The sequence below is a fragment of the Drosophila obscura genome, unplaced genomic scaffold (genome assembly GCF_018151105.1).
Source record: "Drosophila obscura isolate BZ-5 IFL unplaced genomic scaffold, ASM1815110v1 contig_58, whole genome shotgun sequence".
Taxonomy (NCBI): Eukaryota; Metazoa; Arthropoda; class Insecta; order Diptera; family Drosophilidae; genus Drosophila; species Drosophila obscura.
In genome coordinates, this window is record NW_024542848.1 from 280,990 (window position 1) to 302,213 (window position 21,224).

At 43.0% G+C, this 21,224-nt stretch overlaps 1 protein-coding gene across 1 annotated transcript; it reads left to right on the top strand.

Annotated features, from left to right (window-relative positions):
- The first annotated feature begins 19,126 nt into the window (after nucleotides 1-19,126).
- Nucleotides 19,127-20,138, top strand: LOC111075965. The gene has a single exon (XM_022369515.2). It carries the CDS (start codon nucleotides 19,230-19,232, stop codon nucleotides 20,016-20,018), a length of 789 nt encoding a protein of 262 aa, XP_022225207.1. The 5' UTR covers nucleotides 19,127-19,229; the 3' UTR covers nucleotides 20,019-20,138.
- The last annotated feature ends 1,086 nt before the right edge of the window (nucleotides 20,139-21,224 follow it).

Here is a 21,224-nt window from a genome sequence, read left to right on the forward strand (position 1 = left end):
CCGTTATCCGTGTCTCTTCTTTTTTCGACACCGCCATATTATCGGCGATTCCGGCCGTTCCCCCGTCATTCACCTCCAACCACCAGTGATACGGTAGTTTTTTCGATTACTTGTCTGTCCATAATTTGCGGACAAATTAAATAAATAAAAATTGATTCAAAAAAAGTGCATTCCGAGCATATGTATGTACGCACATTCCAGCCCATGAGAGCGGCTTGCCTACATACACACACATCTACATCCGTGTCTCTAAAAGTGCATTCCATGCACGACCCACCCCAATAAAAATATACACTGGCACACTCCGAGTGCAACTACAATTAAAATTAAGTGTTTTATTCCTGTACCTGTACACATAACTACATTTATTCATACATTTATTTACATAGTTGGCCGCAATATTCCATATTGCCAACTATACATGTACATACAATTATTACACCCCGAATAAATATACCACATTCCGTATTTAAATACTGCACACACATACACTACATACATACTCCGCGCGAGTGTCATATTTAATATAAATTTCGCGATTTCGTGCAATTCGTGCACTCCAGCCATTTTTCACGATCGCTACCCCAACTCTAACATCCTCCTCCTTCCAAATAAATTACTCGCGACCAAGGCACGGCGCACTTATAGTAATTATTTGGCAATTTCCACTGCCAATTGGCAAATTGGTGTTTCGGTCTTTTGTTGTTGTTTTTGTTCCGTGCACTAGAGGTGGCGCAATCCAAAAATATCGGTATCGTAACCGAGTCTTGCGCTCGACCAAAAATAAATAAATAAAAAAATAAAAAGAACACCTTACTCTCATCTGACAATTTCCAAACAAACACACCGACACTAAAAGAAGGAGGAGGAGCCCGCACTAACAATATTTGCAAAATATTGCCAAAATCAGTGTGACCGGTCCTCTCCTCGGCTCAGCGCAATATAAGTCACTCATTGTTTGAGAAATTTCACTTCACGGTGATCTCAAATAATCCGAGTCGACCCGACTATTGTTTTCCAACAAGCTCGAGGCCTTTTTCCTGACAGCCTTCCATAAGTGGGTTATATTTGTTTCCTGGCGTCTTTCTGTTTGAATTCTACTCAGATCAGTCTTCTGTCCCTCCAAGACTTCCAAATCCGATTTTCTGCGCGTGTGTGAGCTCGTAATATGGTCACAAGGACGGCAACCAGCTTTTGCCTGTGACCTCTTCCAACCGGCTACGCACCTCGTCTGACTACGCCGACTCAGAAAATCAAGGCACCCCTCACTCCGAGAGCAGCCAGTAACAGCCCTGCGGCAAGGACCAAATCGGTTCTATTTCCGTCTCCTGTCACTCTTAAGGTTCCAGCTGTGACCAAACAAGATCCGAAAGGCTCCTTCGTAAGCAGCCCCGTCAGCTCTCGCCACTGCATCACAATGGCTCAATCCGCCACCTCAGTCGCTCGGACCAAATTGGTCGCCGCTATTGGCCGACTGTCGCACCTGGCAGAGCGCATCACCGCCGCCCCCATCCGCCTCTCTGTCCGAGGTCCGTCGAGGCCAAATCCTCAGCATGCGGACGGACGTCGAGGCCGAGTACAAGGCCTGCTCCGCGGTGATGACTGACGAGGATCCAGAAATCCAAGCGGACATCCGTGACACATACGGCGAATGCTATGGGGTATTTGAGCAGTGCCTCAGTGACCTCAATGCTCAACTGGCCACATCCACAGTTTTTCCTCCTTCACAGCCAGTGTAACAGGGCGGCTGTCGACTGCCTCCCGTCAACACTGAGGTATTCTCAGGGGACTACGTCCGCTGGCCCACATTCCGGGATCTGTTCACTGTGGTCGTGATCAACAATCCTAGATTGTCTCCGGTAGAGAGACTGTACTACCTCACCGAAAAGACCCTGGCGATCCGAAGGCCATCGTAGAAAAATCCCCCCCTCACTAATGACGGTTTCGAGTCCGCATGGTTGGCTCTCCGCAGCCGATATGAAAATAATCGGCTTCTAGTTACCAACCAGATAAACATCCTCCTCTTTTTGCCCTGCGTAACTTTCGAGTGCAGTCGTGCTTTGAAGGATATACAAAGTACTATGCAGGGGGTCCTAAATGCACTAGCTGTCTCCAACGTCTGTACTGACAATTGGGATAGTCTCCTAGTGACGATCTCCGTTTCCAAATTGCCAAAGTTAAGCGGGGCGTTATAGAAAGAGTCCGTCACGGACAAAAAGGAGGTGCCGCCCTGGAAGGAAATCGACTCCTTCCTGACTCAGCGATACCTAACGCTAGAGGCTATCGAGAGCAACCCTTCCACTTCCCAAGGCGCTCCGAATCCGCCACCCGCCAAAGGCAGTCAGAATCCGCCATCCTCCCACAGCCAGTCCAATCCGTTCCGTTCCCAAGGCAGTCCTGTTCCAAAGATAGCGCACTCGTTCCAAAGCCACATGAATCCGAGCAAGAGCACGTGTGATCTCTGTTCCAAGTAGGATCACCCAATCCGACTATGTCCTCATTTCCTACAAATGACCGTTGATGTTCGCTCCAGCTGCATAAAGCAAAAGCAGCTCTACTTAAACTGCTTCGCAAGAGGCCATCAGCTTCCCGACTGCTCAAGCTCCCACAATTGCAACACTTGTGGAGGACGACATCACACGCTTCTGCATCGTGGCAGTCCAGCTTCCAGTGAGTCACATTCCACATCCGTACCCAATTCCACATCCGTCCCCAATTCCACAGCTTGGCCAGACGTCAATCGACCAGTCCCTTCCGCAGAAGATTAAAGCTCTTCCGAACATCATCCTAACGTTCAGACGTATTTCGCCTCCGGCACAAGCTCTGTCCTTCTAGGCACGGCAATTATTAATATTGGCCACCTTGGAAAAACTCTGATCAACTCGGGCTCCGAGGCAACGTTCATTACGGAACGCCTTTTCAACACGATTCAATTGCCATTCCAACGTATTCAGATACAGATCTCCAGCCTCAATCAGACACTATCCGCTCAGTCCGATAAGCTCTGTCAGTTTTCCATTCGCTCCCCAACGTGACCGGGCTTACAATTAAACGCCACAGCCTATGTTATCCCGGAATTAGCAAAGAATCTTCCGTTGCATCCTATCTCGCCAAGTTTATTGAAAGATTTGCCGTGTCTTCCATTGGCGGATCCCACATTCTTCGAGAGCTCACCAATCGTTGTCCTGATTGGAGTCGATATCCTACCATCGGTAATGTCAAGCGGCTTACAGCCCAACATATGTGGCTCTCTTCTCGACCAAGAAACCATTTTTGGTTGGGTGCTCACTGGTCCCGTGTCCAATACGGCGAGCCATCAAGATGCATCCTTTTCTTGTCAAATTGCCAGAGTAGCTTCCAATGTCCCAAATTTGCCCGTCATCCGTTCCAAGCTCACTTCTAATGCTTCTTCGACTTTTTCATTTCGCCCTAGCCTTCCGCATACAGACATGGCTACTCAATCCCGTTTCGACCGCACCGTGGAGAGCAGACGTTCCCGAGGTACTAAGTCTTACCAATGCCGAGTCTGCTCTGAAATCCATCCTCTACGGAAATGCCGCCGCTTTCTCCGCCTGGATTCCGAAAGGAGGCTCCAAGCTGTCCTCCACTTCAGCTACTGCACCAATTGCCTGGCTCACCGACACTCCGGCCAGGATTGCCGAAGCGGTGATCGGTGTAAGGTGTGTAACCGGAGCCACCTTCCCGAGTCTCGGCACCCATCTGGCTCCTCTGCGGCACCGCCGCCTTCATCTTCAGCGTACAGCGCCGATGTGCGCCCTCGTCTTCCTGCGAGCCGCCCCGGCATAGGAATCCCGGATCCATCAGCAACCTCCTTGCTTCCAAATCAGAGCATATAGAGTCTTTGCAATCCTGAAAGCCAGAAGCTCGAAGGACCAATGTTTGAGCGTAGATCCGATGCGAAGTCCTAAGATCAATTCCCAAAGATAAAGACGAGAAAGGTCCAAGTTCTTTAATGAATATATATTCGTAGGGTTAATCACTTATTGTATAAATGCATGTAGTCGCGTGAGTTATGATCTTAGCTTGGGGTAAGATCAGTGATCTTGGAATATTCCTTGTATTTGGTGGTTTGATGCGAATTAAATACAACTGAAGTGTTTGAAGTTCAATTATATTCTGATTCTATATTTCATTCTTAGGTTTTAAGCTTAGTTACAATTTGCTGGCCTTGCTCTTTTGGCTGGCAGAGAATCAGCTTACTCTTCATTCTTCAATCGGAACGGATGTTTGGTTGCTGAGGTCTGGTCTTGTTTGTGCAATTGGAGCCGGTGCAACTTTGTTGCAGAGTTGACGTTGTTGATGTTTGTCTTGCTATGCTAGCCGAAGTGGTTTCGGCGGGGCGAGGGTGAGGGTAGGTGCTGAGGTGGTAACTCCTCCCCCCTCAGTCTGAGCTACCGACCATAACGGAGGAATGGTTTGTGTGAAGGTGGGAGTTGGGGTGAACGTGGGGTTCGGGGTAGTTGTTGCGTAAATGGTCGTCCTTTTTGAAAACCAAACGGTGCATATTGCACCCACCAGTAGTACTCCGAGAGCTGCATACGTTGTTGTAGCCTGTTCGCATTCTTCCAATTTCCAAGTTAGTTTTGATGTCTTCCATCTTGAGTTCGTGGACCCCCAATTCTTGAGTTGTTCTGTTTTTCTTCATCGACCTTATCTGTGGAATGTCGAGCTTCAGGTGTCCCGCTTCTAGCTGCTCTACTGCCTCGTATTGGATGTTGTTAACCACTGCTCCGCATTCGTTGAAAATGATCATTGCTGACCCTCTGAATATTTCTTCTGGTCCGCAATCCGTTTGTATCTTCACGTTCTCGCCGTTGAAAATTGCGTTGAAAATTTCTCTGCGGAATCCTATATCCTTTGTCTCGCACTCCGCTACCTCTCCATTCATCAGACTTCTCAGAACGCCTTCGTTGATTCTCTTTACAATCTTATCATTTCTACATGTATAAAGTTTCCTTATTTGTTGACATTTGTTCTTATAATAATAAATTTTTTTGTTGTTATAAGCTACAAAATTAAGTGCTATTACAAATTCTGTTTTGTTTATGGGTAATGGTAGTATTCTTTTCAGTAAATACGTTTCGTTATTAAAAATTGGTAGGCTTATGGAAAATATTATGTCAGTACCATTCATTATAGCCTGTAGTTCTAAAAATTCATACATGTGTTCCTCTGATGATATCTGAACTCTTTGGTCCTCTAAATTTTGTGTAATTCTTCGTGATTCTTCTTTATTCAATATGAACTTAGGAATTATTCCTACCCTTGCTTATAGTAAGCTTTCTGTTACTTCATTAAGATTCAATGCTGTCATGTCTATCGTGATTGAAATTCTGTCAATGTATTCTATCCTATAAATTCTCCTATCTTCTTCCACAAATGTTTTACTTATCCCGTTTTTATAGTTGTTAATGAAAGAGTTTACCCTAACCTGTTCTTCGTTAATATGTTGAGTTAAGTTTTTAAACATTATAATAAACCTATTGTCCATGTTGTGCTGTGTACTTATTTCTTCATTCAACTTTCTCTCCTCCTCCTGTACCTTTCTGATCTCCTGTTCTAATCTTTAAGCATCTTCTGCATCTAGATTTCCTGTGATTGCCTTTACTACTGACCATAATCCGTTAATCAACCCCCTCTTACTTCTCTTCTTGGGAGTTATCGTTTCTATTTTTCCTTTTACCAGGTTCAATTTGTTTTGAAGTGCCCTAACTAAATCCTTTGTTTCGCTATCTTCTTGTATAGTCCAGAGCGTTTGCTCCAAATGGCCAACGCTCTTTACATATTCCTCTAGTCGGACTATATGTATGTTTTTTTTTTTTTTTATTCATAGTAATAGTAACCTAAGGGGATATATACATTTAAATATAGAAACATACGGTAAGGAATAAAGGTTTAGTTAAATGTATATATAAACCAGACTTGCAGGACTGCCGTGGAGCATTGCTTCACAAGGCTGGCTAGCCTGTTATGGCCGCTCGTTTCTGATGCGTTCCTGACGTCTTAGCTCTGTCGCGATCTCCGTCGCAAGGCTGCAAATCGCCGTCCAGTTTTATTGGCTTTCCAGCATAGCTGGAACCAGGCCGTCTACTGTGATAGGCACCCCTAGAGTGCCCTCTGCTCGTCCGCGGGCTTCTAGAAATCTGACGCATGTGGTGAGGACATGCTCAGCCTTTTCTTCCACACCACTGCTGGCGCATAGTTCGTCTTCCTCGTGGCCAAAGCGATGTAGGTACGACTTAAAGCACCCATGTCCGCTCAAAACCTGCGTCAATGGAAACGTGAGTTCCCCATGCCGCCTATCTGTCCACGCTTTTATGTCGGGGATTAGTCGGTGTGTACAGCGGCCATTTTCCGCTCTATCTCATCTAACCTGCCATCTATCCAGGCATATGGACCGCGCTCTGCTCCTTTCTGCTCTGTCGTCTTCTTGCGAGATGGCGACCTTCTTCTCCATATAGTTTGTCCGGGCTTCCATCGCTGCCAGTTCGACGGGATCACCAGAATAGCCTCTGTGGAAACTGTGCGAAAAGCCGCACTGATCCGCAGGGCTCCAATTCTAAAGTTTGACTCTATACCCTTGATGTAGCTTTTAGTGTTCGTTGCCTGAGCCCATATCTGCGCGGCGTACAGTATTGACGACTTTGCTACGTTGAAGAGAAGTCTCCTGCTCGTTGACTTCGGTCCTCTATTATTCAGCATCATGCGGGATACGGCCATAGTGACGCCGAGTGCCTTCCGGTGCGTCTCCTGTAGGTGCTCTCTGAATGATAGCCGGGTGTCCAGCATGACTCCGAGGTACCTGATGGCTCTTTTTGAGACGATGCAGGCTCCTCCTACCGTTATCCTCGCCGTCTCAACCTGTTTTCTGCTGCTGATAAGGACCGCTTCCGTTTTGTGTTCGGCCAGTTCAAGTCCTGCCAGGTTTAGCCAACCGCCTATGGTTCTGATGGCCTCGTTCATAGCGCTTTCAGGTCCTGGTGCTTTGCTATTTGGCACTCTCTGCGCTATTTTGAGCACCTCTTCTGTTGTCACCGGCGGAACTCGGTGCCCCGAACCGGCAGTACTCTGTATCTCTCTGTCCTGTCGCTATCTGTGGGCGCCTGGCTTTTGAATCCGCCTGTCTTCTTCATGACCAATTTCGTAGGCCTTGCCCCAGAGATCATTTTCTGCTTCGTCACAGAGCTCAAGGAAGCATCGCCTTTTACTTGCTTTTTCCTCCCTCTTTAGATTTTTTCTCTTTTGTGCATAAAATTGTGCGTTCTTCCAGTGAACAGCTCGTGTGGCGTAAACTTTGTTGCCGAATGAATCGAGTTGTTGTATGTAATAAATGCTTCCTTCACTATATCTTCGTGTTTTATCTCTAACTTCTTTTCCTTTTTCTTCTCTATTATTATCCTGTAAATTTCTGTTATTGTTGAATGCAGTCTTTCGACTGTTGCTTTACTCGAGGACTGTTGAAAGGATGTTGTGTGCAATTCTATCTCGTATTGCTTACAAAAATCCTTAAACAGATTGGAAGAAAATTCTACCCCTTGATCGCAAACTATTTTACTAGGGATCCCAAAAATCGCCATAAAGTCCCTCAATGATGTGACTACGTTTATGCTATCACCTAGCTGGAATTGTGTATCCCCACGCATACCTGGAGAATATATCAATGACCGTTAAGACATACTTTTTGTTTACAAAGTATAAATCTATATGCACTATCTGCATTGGATTGGCCGGGGTTTCTGTTACACTATATTTTATTTTCTGAGGTTTTCTATCGTATTTCATTTTCTGACATCTGTCGCAGTTGTTAATCGTTTGTGTTATTATTGGCTTCATATGTGGGAAGTATAAGATTCTTTTGAGGTGGGTTAGTGGTTCCTCTATTCCCTTATGATTATTTCTTTCATGTTGCTCTTTGGCTGCCTTTTCCTGCTGGTCTCTTTCTATTACTTCTGGTAGTATAACTGTGCATCTTATGGCTTTATAAATTCTGCTGTAGGCCAAATACTTACAATAAGCATTCTGTATAGCTTTAACCAGCTCGTCTGGTATAAAAATTTCCACCGTTCTTTTGGGCTTCAGAATCTCTTTAAGCCTGCGTCCTATTGTCTCTTCTTCAAAGTTATCCTCGGTCCATGTTATCCTAATCTTGTTCCTAAAGGAACTTCCTTCACTATTCTAGCTGGGGCTCCCTTTTTTACTACTATCTATTTGAATATTATAATCATTTAATGGTTTCTCCGATATAGGAAATCCGAGGAGTAAGTCTTCGTCTGCAGAATGTATAGTTTCCCCGTTAGTCGCTACTTCTGACATGTTTTCCAGCATGTTCATCTCTGGCTGTATCCTACTTAAGGCGTTTGCCACTAAATAGAGGGATCCTTTCTTGTATAGGATTTCATAATCATATTCTAGCAATTGCAGTTTCCACCTAACCAACTTTGAATCTGGTTCTTTTATACTCATTAACCAAGTCAGCGGTCTGTGATCCGTGACTATTTTAAATCTCTGTCCGAATAGATAGTGTCTGAAGTGCTTTATTGCCCAAATAACAGCAAGCATCTCCTTTTCTATCGTTGCGTAGTTTATTTCCGCGTCTGACAATGTTCTACTAGCATATGCCAACGGTCTGTCCGCTCCCAAGTGTCCTTGGGACAGGACAGCTCCTACGGCATAATTGCTAGCATCTGTTGTAAGAATGAATGGTTTCGAGAAGTCCGGAAACTGCAAAATGGGGTCGTTACACAGCAATGTCTTACATGTTTCGAATGTTTCCGACGGCTATAGGCTGCGAGATCGGGTGCGTGAGCGTGGGCGGGAGCGTAAGTGTGGTGAGACTGAGATCGCAAGAGCGCGTCACCGGGGGGAAAAACGCTCATAAGCGTGAGAGCGAGGGCAACAGCTTGCGTAGCTGGCGCCGTCCTCACTCTGAACACTAAATCCAAGGTAACAAAAATAGGAGGTGTCCCGTTTCAATTTCGAAAAAAAAAATTTTTTGCCCAGCCTTATAAATATGCTTTTAAAGTTACATTTTTTTCTTACCCTTTTGCTTCACTCAAGTTCGCGTTAAATTGTGGTAAATTGGAGATGGAATTTTTTTCAAGTGGTCGCAAACAAACATCGATTTCCAAAGCAAGAATCGATGTTTACACCAAAACCAAAGAATCGATTATATCGATGTTTGAATCGATTTTTTCCAGGTCTACATCTGATAACCTTTTTCCACTGGGCGCGTCTGCTATCGATATCGGAATAGACGCAATGAAGCTGAAAAGGCGTTTACATTGGCAGACGTGAGTCTTAAGTTTTGATTTGGCTGCTTCATAACAAGGAAAGTAAACAAATTTTGAGAAATTAACAGAATTATGCAAGACGGCAAGAAAATGGACGAAAGAGAATTGATTCTCATATTTATTTATTATTTTCAGACATTTCTTAGTAGAGTTTGTGGGAGTTCTTCTTCAAATTATGAAAACCATCGAAGTTCGTCTCCAGCAGTGTCTTAATGGTATCAGGGGGTCACAAAAATGTCGTATGATAATAATACAAGCAGTTTTAAGTATTTTATTGGATGATTTTATGTATATTTTCACAACCATAAATTTTTAGCGCCAAAATTTGATTTTTGATCTGCAAGTTTTTGTTGTTATTAGTGGTGATAGTTGAGCTGATAGGCAGAAAAGTGAAAAAATGTGCTGTTAAGCGCAAAGGCAATCGAATATATCAAATGGACGCACATGAATCTGCCACCACTAGGGCCCTATGCTTAACCTATGTAAAAAACTGCGTCTCCGCAGCCCCAATGTAAACAGCCTATGAGAGAACAGATGACACCCAGCACAGAAATATATGTTCAACAATTATTCCTGAAGTGAATGGTGCAAAATGTAGGCAAAAACAGTCCGCAAACTCAAAAAGAGCGATGAAAACTATTTTTTTTTGTTTTTCAACAATATATGCCGCCACCAACACAATTACCTTATCATCACAGTGCATTTTTTTCCTTTTTTAATTTTAGCAGAATTTTACAGTTCGCAGCGCATTCATCAACCCTGTTTTAGCTATGTTCCACACCCTCACGGAATAACAAGCAAATTCATGGCAGGAATTTTCCATGGTGCTGGAGACAGGCCTATACTTTGGGCTCTTTTTCTGAGTACAGAATAGTCAGAAGGCTGTCAGCCAACAGCGTGTGCAATATCCTGCAGGAGTTTTGCAGAGCATCCCAAAAAGAATTCCCAGGATAGTCCACAAGCCGAGTTTTTGTGCCTGAGACAGTTCTGACTTATCAGATGTTTTGTTGTTGTTTTTTGCCATTTTCCTGCCTGTCATTGTTTACATTTTATTTATTTATTTATTTATTCGCCAACGGATAAACCTTATCTGGCTAGACTAACTTAATTCTACATTAAAAAGTAAATACAAAATGAGGAACTAACAATTAAACAAGAAAAACTCAGAAAGCAACCGTCTGACGGCTCCTTTCCCAAGGCAAAAATCGAATCGCATCCCAGCAGGTAGCGAATTATACCGGCGAAGAGCCCTACATATTGGCTCGTTATTACCGTAATTGTTCCGGTGAAGATCAACTACAAAGAGTGCATGGCCCCTAAGGCTCCTGGCAGGCGTGTTAAAGCTAATCCCAGCAAGCAGGTCAGGGCAATCGATGTTACCCACTAATATATTGTATATAAATAACTGAGCCGCAATAGTCCTTCGATCCTCGAGAGGAGAGATGCACGAGGCGACATCTGCACTCATAGGACGGCAACGGAACGGAAAATTGCAAAGGCTGGAGTGCAAACTTCAAAAACTTCCTTTGCAATCTCTCGATACGAGCAATTTGAACGACCCCAGTGGGGTTCCAAACCACCGAAGCATACTCAAGGCGCGAGCGCACAAGAAATGAATAAAGACTTAGCCTCGTATATGGGTCCCTAAACTGGGATGAATTACGCGTAACAAAGCCGAACATAGCATAGGCTCTTGGCAAAATGAAGTTCAAATGCTCGATAAAAAGAAATTTTGAATCGAACAAGACCCCTAGGTCAAGTGCCTCTGCATGCTTCAAGAGCGGAAGGCCAACAAGCGAATATGAGGGCTGAACATTGAATACACACTTGCTAAAGGACACAAAGTAACATTTGTTAATGTTGAGAGGCAGAGAATTATGTGTGCACCAACGAGCGACTGCATCCAGGTCTCGCTGAAGACGGATACTGTCGCCTAAAGTTTTGATAGGACGGAAGATTTTCAGATCATCAGCATAAAGCAAATGCTCAGAAGATTGAATGCTGAAACATATGTCATTAATGAAAATAGCAAACAGCAACGGCCCAAGAGCACTTCCCTGTGGAAGGCCGGAAGTAGCCAAATATGGGTCCGACTGCTTTCCGTTTACCAACACAACATACTCTCGCTGCTCCAGATACGACATGAACCAACAAAGCATGCTCGAATGAATCCCCAACCGATGCAGCTTGGCTACTAAGGCACAGTGGGAGACTTTGTCAAAAGCCTTAGCAAAGTCAGTGTACTACATCGACCTGAGAATGCCTTTCAAAGGCATGTGTGCAAAAATTACTGAAGGCTACCAAATTAGTGGTCGTTGATCTACCCGGCACAAAAGCATGCTGATTTGGGCTTATGTACGACTTCATGAGGAAAGAGATCTTTTTGGCAATGATTCGCTCAAGAAGTTTTGAGACATTGCTGAGTTTGGCAATTGATCTATAATTAGAGATACAATTCTTAGCACCTTTCTTAAAAACGGGAATAATAGTGGCAGCTTTCCACTTTTTAATAAACTGACCCGTTACCAAAGAATTTTTGAACAGAATTTTAAGAGGCTCACAAAAAGCAACATCACAGTTGCGAAGCAGAAAGGCAGAAATGCCATCACTGTCGGGCTTACTTGAGTTGTCGAAATCAGCAATTGCCTCCAAAATGTCCACCTCCGATACATCAAGCGAGCCAATATTGACCACTGAAGGGATAGAGGTTAAGACATCAGAATCATGCCAAACTGTGTATGGCTCGAAATTTGAGCTAAAAAAAGAAGCAAAAAGGTTTGCTATGCCACTATCAGTATTTGAGCTCAAGTTACTAAGGTTCATGGCTGAAGGAAGGGCACTCGTCGACCTTTTTGAATTTATTAAATGCCAGAACGACTTAGGATTAACCTTAAGTCCCTTTTCAACATCAGCAATATACTGATTATATAAAAATTTGTTTAAATAATCAAACTCCCGCTTATGCTGCACGTATCTGGTCCAGTCAACAGAGTCACGTGTTTTCTTAAATCGTTTAAAGAACTTGTTACGCAGATTCTTATACCTAACAAGACCCTTCGTATACCATGGAAGCCTATACGAGCCACGCACTCTTCTGGAAGCATTATTATCAACAATATTATGAACGGTACTAATGAAAACATTGTAAGAAGAGTCAGCACTAGGATGCGAAAGAACAGAAGCCCAGTTTACGTTTAACATGTCATCCCGTATAGTAGTCAAACTTACATCAGTAAAAATATATTCAAACCTGGGTTCAGACCAGGGCGAGTAACTATAGAATTTAGCTGAGAAGACCAACGGCACGTGATGCATGTCACATTCTGCAATAGGCAGCTCGCAACGTGCAACAGGGCAACCAATATCAGCACTAACAAAAACTAAATCTAGAATCTTATTTAACCTATTAAAAACATTATTTATTTGGGTTAAGCCCATACTATAACAGTCATCCAGAAAAAGAACTTCGTGCTGTAAATGCACATTACTCGGCATCATAGCCGCAGACTGCGGATCAGCGGACCATACCAAGGAGCCCAGATTAAAATCGCCAACTACGCAAAGATGCTGACGGCCTCGTAGATTACCATATATGTTGGCAATATTCAGCGTGTGCGCCTTGTAGACTTCATAGCTGCTATTCGGTGGAATATACGACGCGCTGATACATAGCGTCTCCGACTGACCGGCCACTGACACACCAATCTGATCCAAGATAGAGTCACCATCAAGGAGACAAATCGGATCACAGCGTAGGGTGCGTCTGACGGCCACAATGACACCACCTCCTCTCCGACGCTTCGTTTTGGCACAATCTCTGTCCTTACGAAACACTTGGAAAAGGTTGGGATCGAAGTACTCGTTGTCGAAGAAGTTTTCATTGAGCCAGGTTTCAACCAAGATGATTACGTCGAAATCGCACATAGAGGTTGCCAAGTAGACAGCCTGAGCCTTAGTGCGCATACCTGCTATATTTTGAAAGAAAATGCGAATGGATTTGGCTCCGTCCATCAGCATGGTCCCAGAGAGTGGCAATGACGTCCGGCCAGTGGCCACGGGAGGAGGCTCCAGAGCAGCACCAGGCAGTTTCCACTGAGCAACAGGGGCCAGACTCACATGGGAAGCCTGCCGAATCGTCGCAGTGCGGATCAGCAGCCCATCCCCATCGAGTAGACTGGGCGGGAACGGTGCTGGGAGACCCACTCTTCCTGAATGTGTTGACAGTGGTGCTGAAGAGAGTGATCCACTTAAGAGCAAGCGCCGAACCGCTGACTCTCCCCAAGTGTCGAGTGCAGCGCCGACACAAGCATAGCACACGAAGCAATGTAACAGTTGTGGGGGTGACGCTAAACACTCACGCAGTCGAAAGAGAGCGCCAGCAAGAGCATCGACATCCGATCCAGCAGCAGCCGAGCGAATGCCGCACAAAGCGCAGCGCGAAAAATACATATGTTGTAGTTGTTGCGTCGACGGGGAATGCCAAATATGATCGCATAGGCGGTTGCTCACAGCAAAGAGGCGAACAGGTGCAGGTAGAAAATTCTGTTGAAAAGCGGCGATCATGAACCCAGAGGCGCCGCTCATTGGGGGTTTTTTGAAGTGGACGGAACTGGACCTTCCTGAGTGGGCGTGGACGTCCGCAACGGTACGATAGCGCGGAGATCTACTGCCGTCAGGTCAGCGTCCGGCCTCTGTCTATGTACAAAGCGGGAAACCCTTACTGAGACAGGCCAAAACTTGTCCTCAAAGACAGCAGCAAATAGATCCTCGGGGACCACAAGTTTGAAGTTGACAAACTTTAACGAAGATATATCAGCATCTCGCTTGACTAGCTTCGTACAAGAAATTTTCGCTACCGGCACCTTAAGTTGTTCGGCAACAAATTTTGCCACCACCTCTGGCTCCGTCGCGGTAGAAAATTTACCGATATGCATGTATTTGTTACTCTGCATAACGTTTAGCTACTCACAGCTCGGAGCAATACCAACAAAACGCTTAGTGTTTTTGTTTCTATTCTTCCTCTCCTTCTTTCTCACTGTGACAAAGCCATCCAAATCTAATGGAAGAGCAGCAGCTGATTCCGGTTCAATGACCGCCGTCGAGGTGGCGGCCCCTAGTCGCGGAGACAACAAATCAGCCGCTGGCATGGGCTTGTTGGCCTCTTTCCTAGTAGGCTTCCCCCGCTTAGGATTGACGGAAAGGCCCTGTAAGTCCGACTTGAGATCCCGATAAAGGCTTTCAAGCTTCAGAACCTTATCATTAATTTCGTCAATTTTCGAATGCGAGTCATTAGAAACCACACAGTTATCACACTGCCATAACAGGTTAGGCAGATTTATTAACAGTTTTACGGCATCTGAGTGTAGATCAATGCACGTCAAATGAAACGCACGTCGACATATAGAAGAACACCGAACAGCATCAAAGCAACGAAGCTGAGCGGCAGTGACGTCCGAATTGCATTCCGAGCAGTGATAAAGCGACATAGCGAGAACACGTCCGAGCGTAATGAGAGCTGATTGATCACTGAATTCGTAGTGAATTCCGATTTTTTCGTTGTGAATGTCAAATATTTTTGGTTGCATTTGACAATTATCGAAAAAACACCGCACAGATGGATGGTGGAATAACTGGGAAATTTTCGGAACGGCAAAACCTTACGGACCATCCCAGAAATGGATGGTGAATGGTCTTCAGGGTGAAAAGGCTATAACATAAAAAACCCAAGTGTTGTGATTTTAACCATTCTATTTTTAGATTTCGGCCGGCCAGTCCCACGCCTTGTAACTTGTAGTTAGGATCCTGCTCATAATGCAAACAGAAAAACCTATAACCCATACACGCACAGTATGTGAGTATATGTGGCACATACACATTTACGTAACCGGGAACCCCAAGACAAATCCGTTTTCAGGAGCTAAGAATGGAAAAAGCATACATATTTGTTTTTTTTTTTATTTTGCTTTTTACACGTACACACACAGTCCATGGTTGCAGTTGAAATCGGTTCGCGCCAAACAAGATGACACATGTTTGTCACGTGCCGATTGCGTGAGCCGAAGGGTAAGGGACCGTACGCAAAGATCCCAGCTTAGACATATTCGTTGTATGCACTGGCACATCTATATATTGTATGGCAGGGGTGCCCAAAGTCAGCTTACGGCAGAGCACTCACCAATGCTCTCAAACAAAAACACAAATACGAATAAGGGAACAGTGCAATCTCGAAGAAAAGACAACAACAAAATCATAACAAAAGTCGGGTAACACCAATCAGAGAAGAGACAAACCCGGTTTTTGCTGGACGGATCGCATACACACAAAGTTGTTGTTTGTTGGGCTTTCGGTATGCTGGTACACAGGACAAACTGTGTATGCATACAAGAATTGGTTTTCTATGCTGAGGGCAATTACAAAAACAAAAGGGCTCGCAGGGCAATTGGTTTTCTAGAAGAATTGGTTTTCTATGCTGAGGGCAATTACAAAAACAAAAGGGCTCGCAGGGCAATGGGCCTGGGCACAAATACGAATAAGGGAACAGTGCAATCTCGAAGAAAAGACAACAACAAAATCATAACAAAAGTCGGGTTACACCAATCAGAGAAGAGACAAACCCGGTTTTTGCTGGACGGATCGCATACACACAAAGTTGTTGTTTGTTGGGCTTTCGGTATGCTGGTACACAGGACAAACTGTGTATGCATACAAGAATTGGTTTTCTATGCTGAGGGCAATTACAAAAACAAAAGGGCTCGCAGGGCAATGGGCCTGGGCATCGCTGCTGTATGGTTAAGTGGCACTTATCAAGTTGTCCTGGCGCCCATTGTCAATTATTTATGGTTGCATTTTAAATTTATTGAAGAAATATCGCATAGAAACGTGCGAACTAGGAACATCCCAGATGGATGGCAGAATAAAAGACAATATAAGTATAAGATGCGTAACGCTCATACATTTCAATTGCCATATGCAAGCCAATTTTTCAGCAAGCGACGAAATTCGCGCCAGCTCGCATGCACAAATTTGATAGCGTTCGAATCTAAAAATAGAATCCGCTTGCATGTGTGAGTACACACAGAACCAGCAACTGTGTATGTATGCTTACTTGTGCGAAGCGGACGATTTTTGAGACGAAAACCTTTTTATGAGTTGAGAAACGAATTTATTTACAGTCGTTAAATACGTCGCATGCTGAATGCCCTAATGACAATTACGGGTCGGCACACAGACTCACATTTTTTTGGTGCGTTTGTGTGCGAAAACAACAGACACGAAGTCAAATACGTTACTTATTTCTCTGCCGCTGCGAGAGCCGAAGAATTGTGCATAGGGCACACGATTGCTTCTCTGCCGCTGCTCAGCCAAACGATTGGGCATGGGCCACCCGAAGGCAAAAAGTTTCTTGCTTTGCACTGTAAAAAATTATTTCAGACAAAGCAAGATGTTTTGTGCCAAACAAAATAAAAAATCATAAACAAACTGAATAAACCAACAAAAAAGTATTAAAATATAAAAAAAATTAACATAAGAAGAAAAAATCGTAAATAACTCAATAAAAAACTAGAGATTAGTAACAAAAAATAAAGTAAAGAAAATACTCAGCAACAAAAAAATTTAATTAATGTCTCGTCTGAACTACCGAGTCCAAATCTATTGCTCCTCTGAACCTCTGAATCGGTTAGATGTGAATCGCTTATTTTACTTCTGAGCTTGCTCAGAATTATTTTAAAACTAGAAAATGCCACCTCGCAGTTGATATAATATTAAAATCTTGAAAACTTTCCCGGAAATTTTGGGTTAAACTCTGGACAACAGCTGCAAATTCTTGAATTTTATCGTCAGTTTTGATTTTTAATTCGGAAAATATTAGCGACGTTTTTTTTAAATCGACTATATTGTTGTTTTGAAGGCTAGTGGTCAATAAGGAACATTTTTTTTATCGAAATGGGCTATGGATCGAGTAAGTTCGAAAATTTTCTGGTTTTTACCTTGCAAGGAAAGATTAAGTGAATTTAATATGTCTGTTATATCACAAAGAAAAGCTTAATCGATTAGAAAGTCAGGATTTTCTATGGATACGAGGAGATCTGTAGCGTTGTTTCCAATTGTTTTTAAAAAGCTTGTGACTTCTTTACGCAAATTAAAGAGCCGTTCCAGGCATTTCCCCCTACTTAGCCACCGTACTTCTGTGTACATTAAAAGGTCACCATATTCAGCTTCTAAACTTTTCACAAACTCTTTGAGCTTCCTATGAGTCAAAGCATTATGCCCACCTCTTATTTTGTTTATTATTTGTACAGAAGTTTTCATAACGGAGATTATTTTGAGTTCTTTAGCAAAAAGGGCTTCTTGGTGTATCATGCAATGGAATGAGGGGCAATGAATTCCATTCTTTTTAAGAATCCCCACAAGGCCGTTGATTTTGCCTGTCATGGCGGCCGCTCCATCGGTACATACTGCACTTAATTTTTTCGAATCCACAAAACACAAAACTTTTGACAATAGTTGGTCAAATAATACCTGCCCTGTAACGTGACCATGAAGTGGAATCAAGTCGAAAAGTTCCTCAAAGCAGACTAGATTCTAATCGACTGTTTTTACGCAGATGATTAGCTGGCAAATACTATTTATATCTGTGCTTTCGTCTAGCGAAACAGAAAAATATTTGCGACTACTCAGCCTCTTTTTCGCCTGACCATGAATTAATGTAGCAATTTCTTCGGTTCTTCGTGCGATCGTACGGGCAGATAAAGCTATCTCACATGTTTGAACTATGCCTTTTTGCTCTGCATCTAAGCCGTGTAAAACATCTAACATTAATGTTTTAAAGAAAACACCGTCGGTAAAGGGGCGACATTGTCTGGCTAATGCAAGAGCTACGATATATGAAGCTTTCAATATAGGAGCTCGAACGTTTTCAAACATATGGCGGTGTGTTACTTCAATTGTCGGTGCAACATATGTAAGAAAAAATTTTGCTTTTAACTCCAATAATTTCGAAGCACACTCAGCCCCCATAATTTGTTTTGTACTGAGAATGTTTAATATTGTGGTGCCTTTCAATAAAAAATAATGCGTAACGACTTGGTATGTATTGGCAAATCAAGCATTGCGCCTCGCCTTCCATATTTTCAAAAAAGAAAAACCGATTTTCCCATGTAGGTTTGAACATTTTTCTTTAAAAGTAATTTGCGCAGAAAAAATCATAAAGGGTCGCACCGAGGTCTTGTTTATTTGACTTCTGACAAAAAATTGACTCATGGTTTCTGCTGCAGAAATTCTGCTGCTGAGGCAAACGAGCAGAATATGAAGCCGTTTGTGCATAGCCCGAAGCATGTTTCTCTGCCGCGACGTCAGCAGAGCAGAATTTTCTCTGCCGGTACGTCATCGGGCAGAATAACGAAACCACACGAAGTCTTTACGCTGTACGAGTGCCGACTGCGCTGTCCGAAATTTTTTCCTATGCACAGTGCATACGACGCTGCCGGCCCCTGCTCTAGAGCGCGCTCTCTCTCTAAAAAATTTCAAGAGAGTCTGGAGCCAGCTATAAAGCCAGCCTGCAAAATTCGTATGCAAAAATTTCGTATGGCGTTATTTATTCTTATATTGTCTTTGGTAGAATAACTGGGAAATTTTCGGAACGGCAAAACCTTACGGACCATCCAATAAATGGATGGTGGATGGTTGCCAGTGTGAAAGGGCTATAATCTAACGGGAGTGCCGTATACTTTATATTATAATGGATTTATTAACTATGATACATATATTGTTGTCCCGCTCCTTGTCATGTATATTTACGTTGCGTACATATGTACATTCATATATATATAACCGTTCATTCACTTCATATGGTTGTACAAAATTAGTTTTGCAAAGCAAGATATACAATTTTGGACACAAGCAATATTGTTATATCGAATGTTGCGTAAATTTTATTTAACTCCACAAAATGCCATCGCTAAAGGGTCAACGCAGATTCAATGTTTTTGTATGCGAACGAAATTGACCAATGGTAATGTGATGCAACAGAGCAAAATTCTTGAAAAATTGTTTGGAAATCGATTGACGGGAAGTAAGAAGCGTTGGTACCCCTTGCAAAATATGAATAGAGGTATTCAGCAACCAAGCATTGTATTTCAAAGGTCTACATTTGGAAAGTCTTTCCCGCATACCACCAAACTTAACACCCGTCGTATTTCCGTCTTGAACAAGTTGTTCATGACAAACATCACAGATTTGCTGGCCACTGGAGCGGCTGCGCAATCAATTGTGGGATTAGGACTGCATGTGACCCGTGTGAATATTTCAGGCGACTTCTCCCACATCAATGTATATTGGCTGGGCCGCACAGATGCACAAGAAAATGCTCTTGAACCAGAGCTGTGGCGCTATAGCAATCATCTCCAACATGAGCTCACTCAACTGCGTCTTATGGGTAAAATGCCCCGGATAAAATTTGTTCGCGACCAGCCGGCTACGAATCATTTTCAACTGCAGGGTATACTCTCAGATCTAAATTTTAATAAACACTTTTTAAGAGAAAAGGCCATGGACTATTCGGCGAGACAGAAAGTTTTATTAACAGACATGAGTTGGCCCAAAATGCGACAAGATGTTCTTGACCTTAACCATAACTGTATTGTTGACAAGATTATTTCCAAAATTCGCAAGCTTAAAGAAGCCTGGGTAAATTATTTACAATATTAAAGCGCATAAAACGCTTAATTTGCAAATGCTCTTCCAATAGAAAAGCGAATCAACTTGTTTTTGTTATTACATTTTTTTTTAATTTTATGCATGTATCAATAAATATACCAATAGACTTGATACATTTAATGTACCACACATGTGTACATATGTAGTTTTTTTCCTCTGTTTCTTCTCTTTACATACGTTACTAAACACAAACATTTTTTAATACTACCGTCAAGTCGTTACTTTCCCATTAAAAAGCTCAAGATTTAATTAGTTAGGCCATAACACTAGCCAAATTTAGTGACCTTTTACGATTTAATATTTTAAATTTGTCAGGCCCCGTAACGCCCCGCATTTTTGTAATAGGGAGCTCCTGGTAAGAAGGCAAGACATCTCTCACATATGTACCTACAAACAATCTAAAGAACACTTCACTTGATATGATAGTTCAAAATTATAGTTTTGCAAAGCAAGAAATATAATATTGGACAAGCAATATCATCGCAAGAGGGTCAACGCAGATTCAACGTACACGTGTATTGCAGTGGTTGGTACCAATACAATCCCTGCAGTACCAGAATTACGCAATGACAAATGTCAAGTACGCGTCATTTAGGATTTTTTCTCTGCCGCTGCGGCAGCCGAGCAGAATATGAAATGGACGTCGCGATCTACGCGTCGCACAGTGGGGCCATCAGCTTGCTGAATTAATAACTTCCGTACGAATCAAGATATCTTCATGTAACAAATAGCGTTTGAAAGAAAAACTTTCAGAATTTAGTCTGCAAGAGAACATGGTGTTACATGGTCTAGAAGCTTTACAATATTGTCAAAATTGAACTTGGTTGCCAGTGCATATTTTCCTATGTACAATTGATTTATTTATTTTTGTGGATAAAACATTTTTTGGTTGTCAATTTTACAATAGATAATAATTTGTTATCTATTTTGAACCCTAATAGGATTTTACAAAAAAAAAACTTTTGCCTGCAAGAGAACGTGTTGTTACATGGTCTAGAACAGGGGTCGGCACACAGACTCACACATTTTTTTGGTGTGTTTGTGTGCGAAGACAACAGACACGAAGTCAAATACGTTACTTATTTCTCTGCCGCTCCAAAAACCGAGCAATTGTGCATAGGGCACACGAATGCTTCCCTGCCGCTGAGGCAAGTGAGCAGAATATGAAGCCGTTTGTGCATAGCCCGATGCATTTTT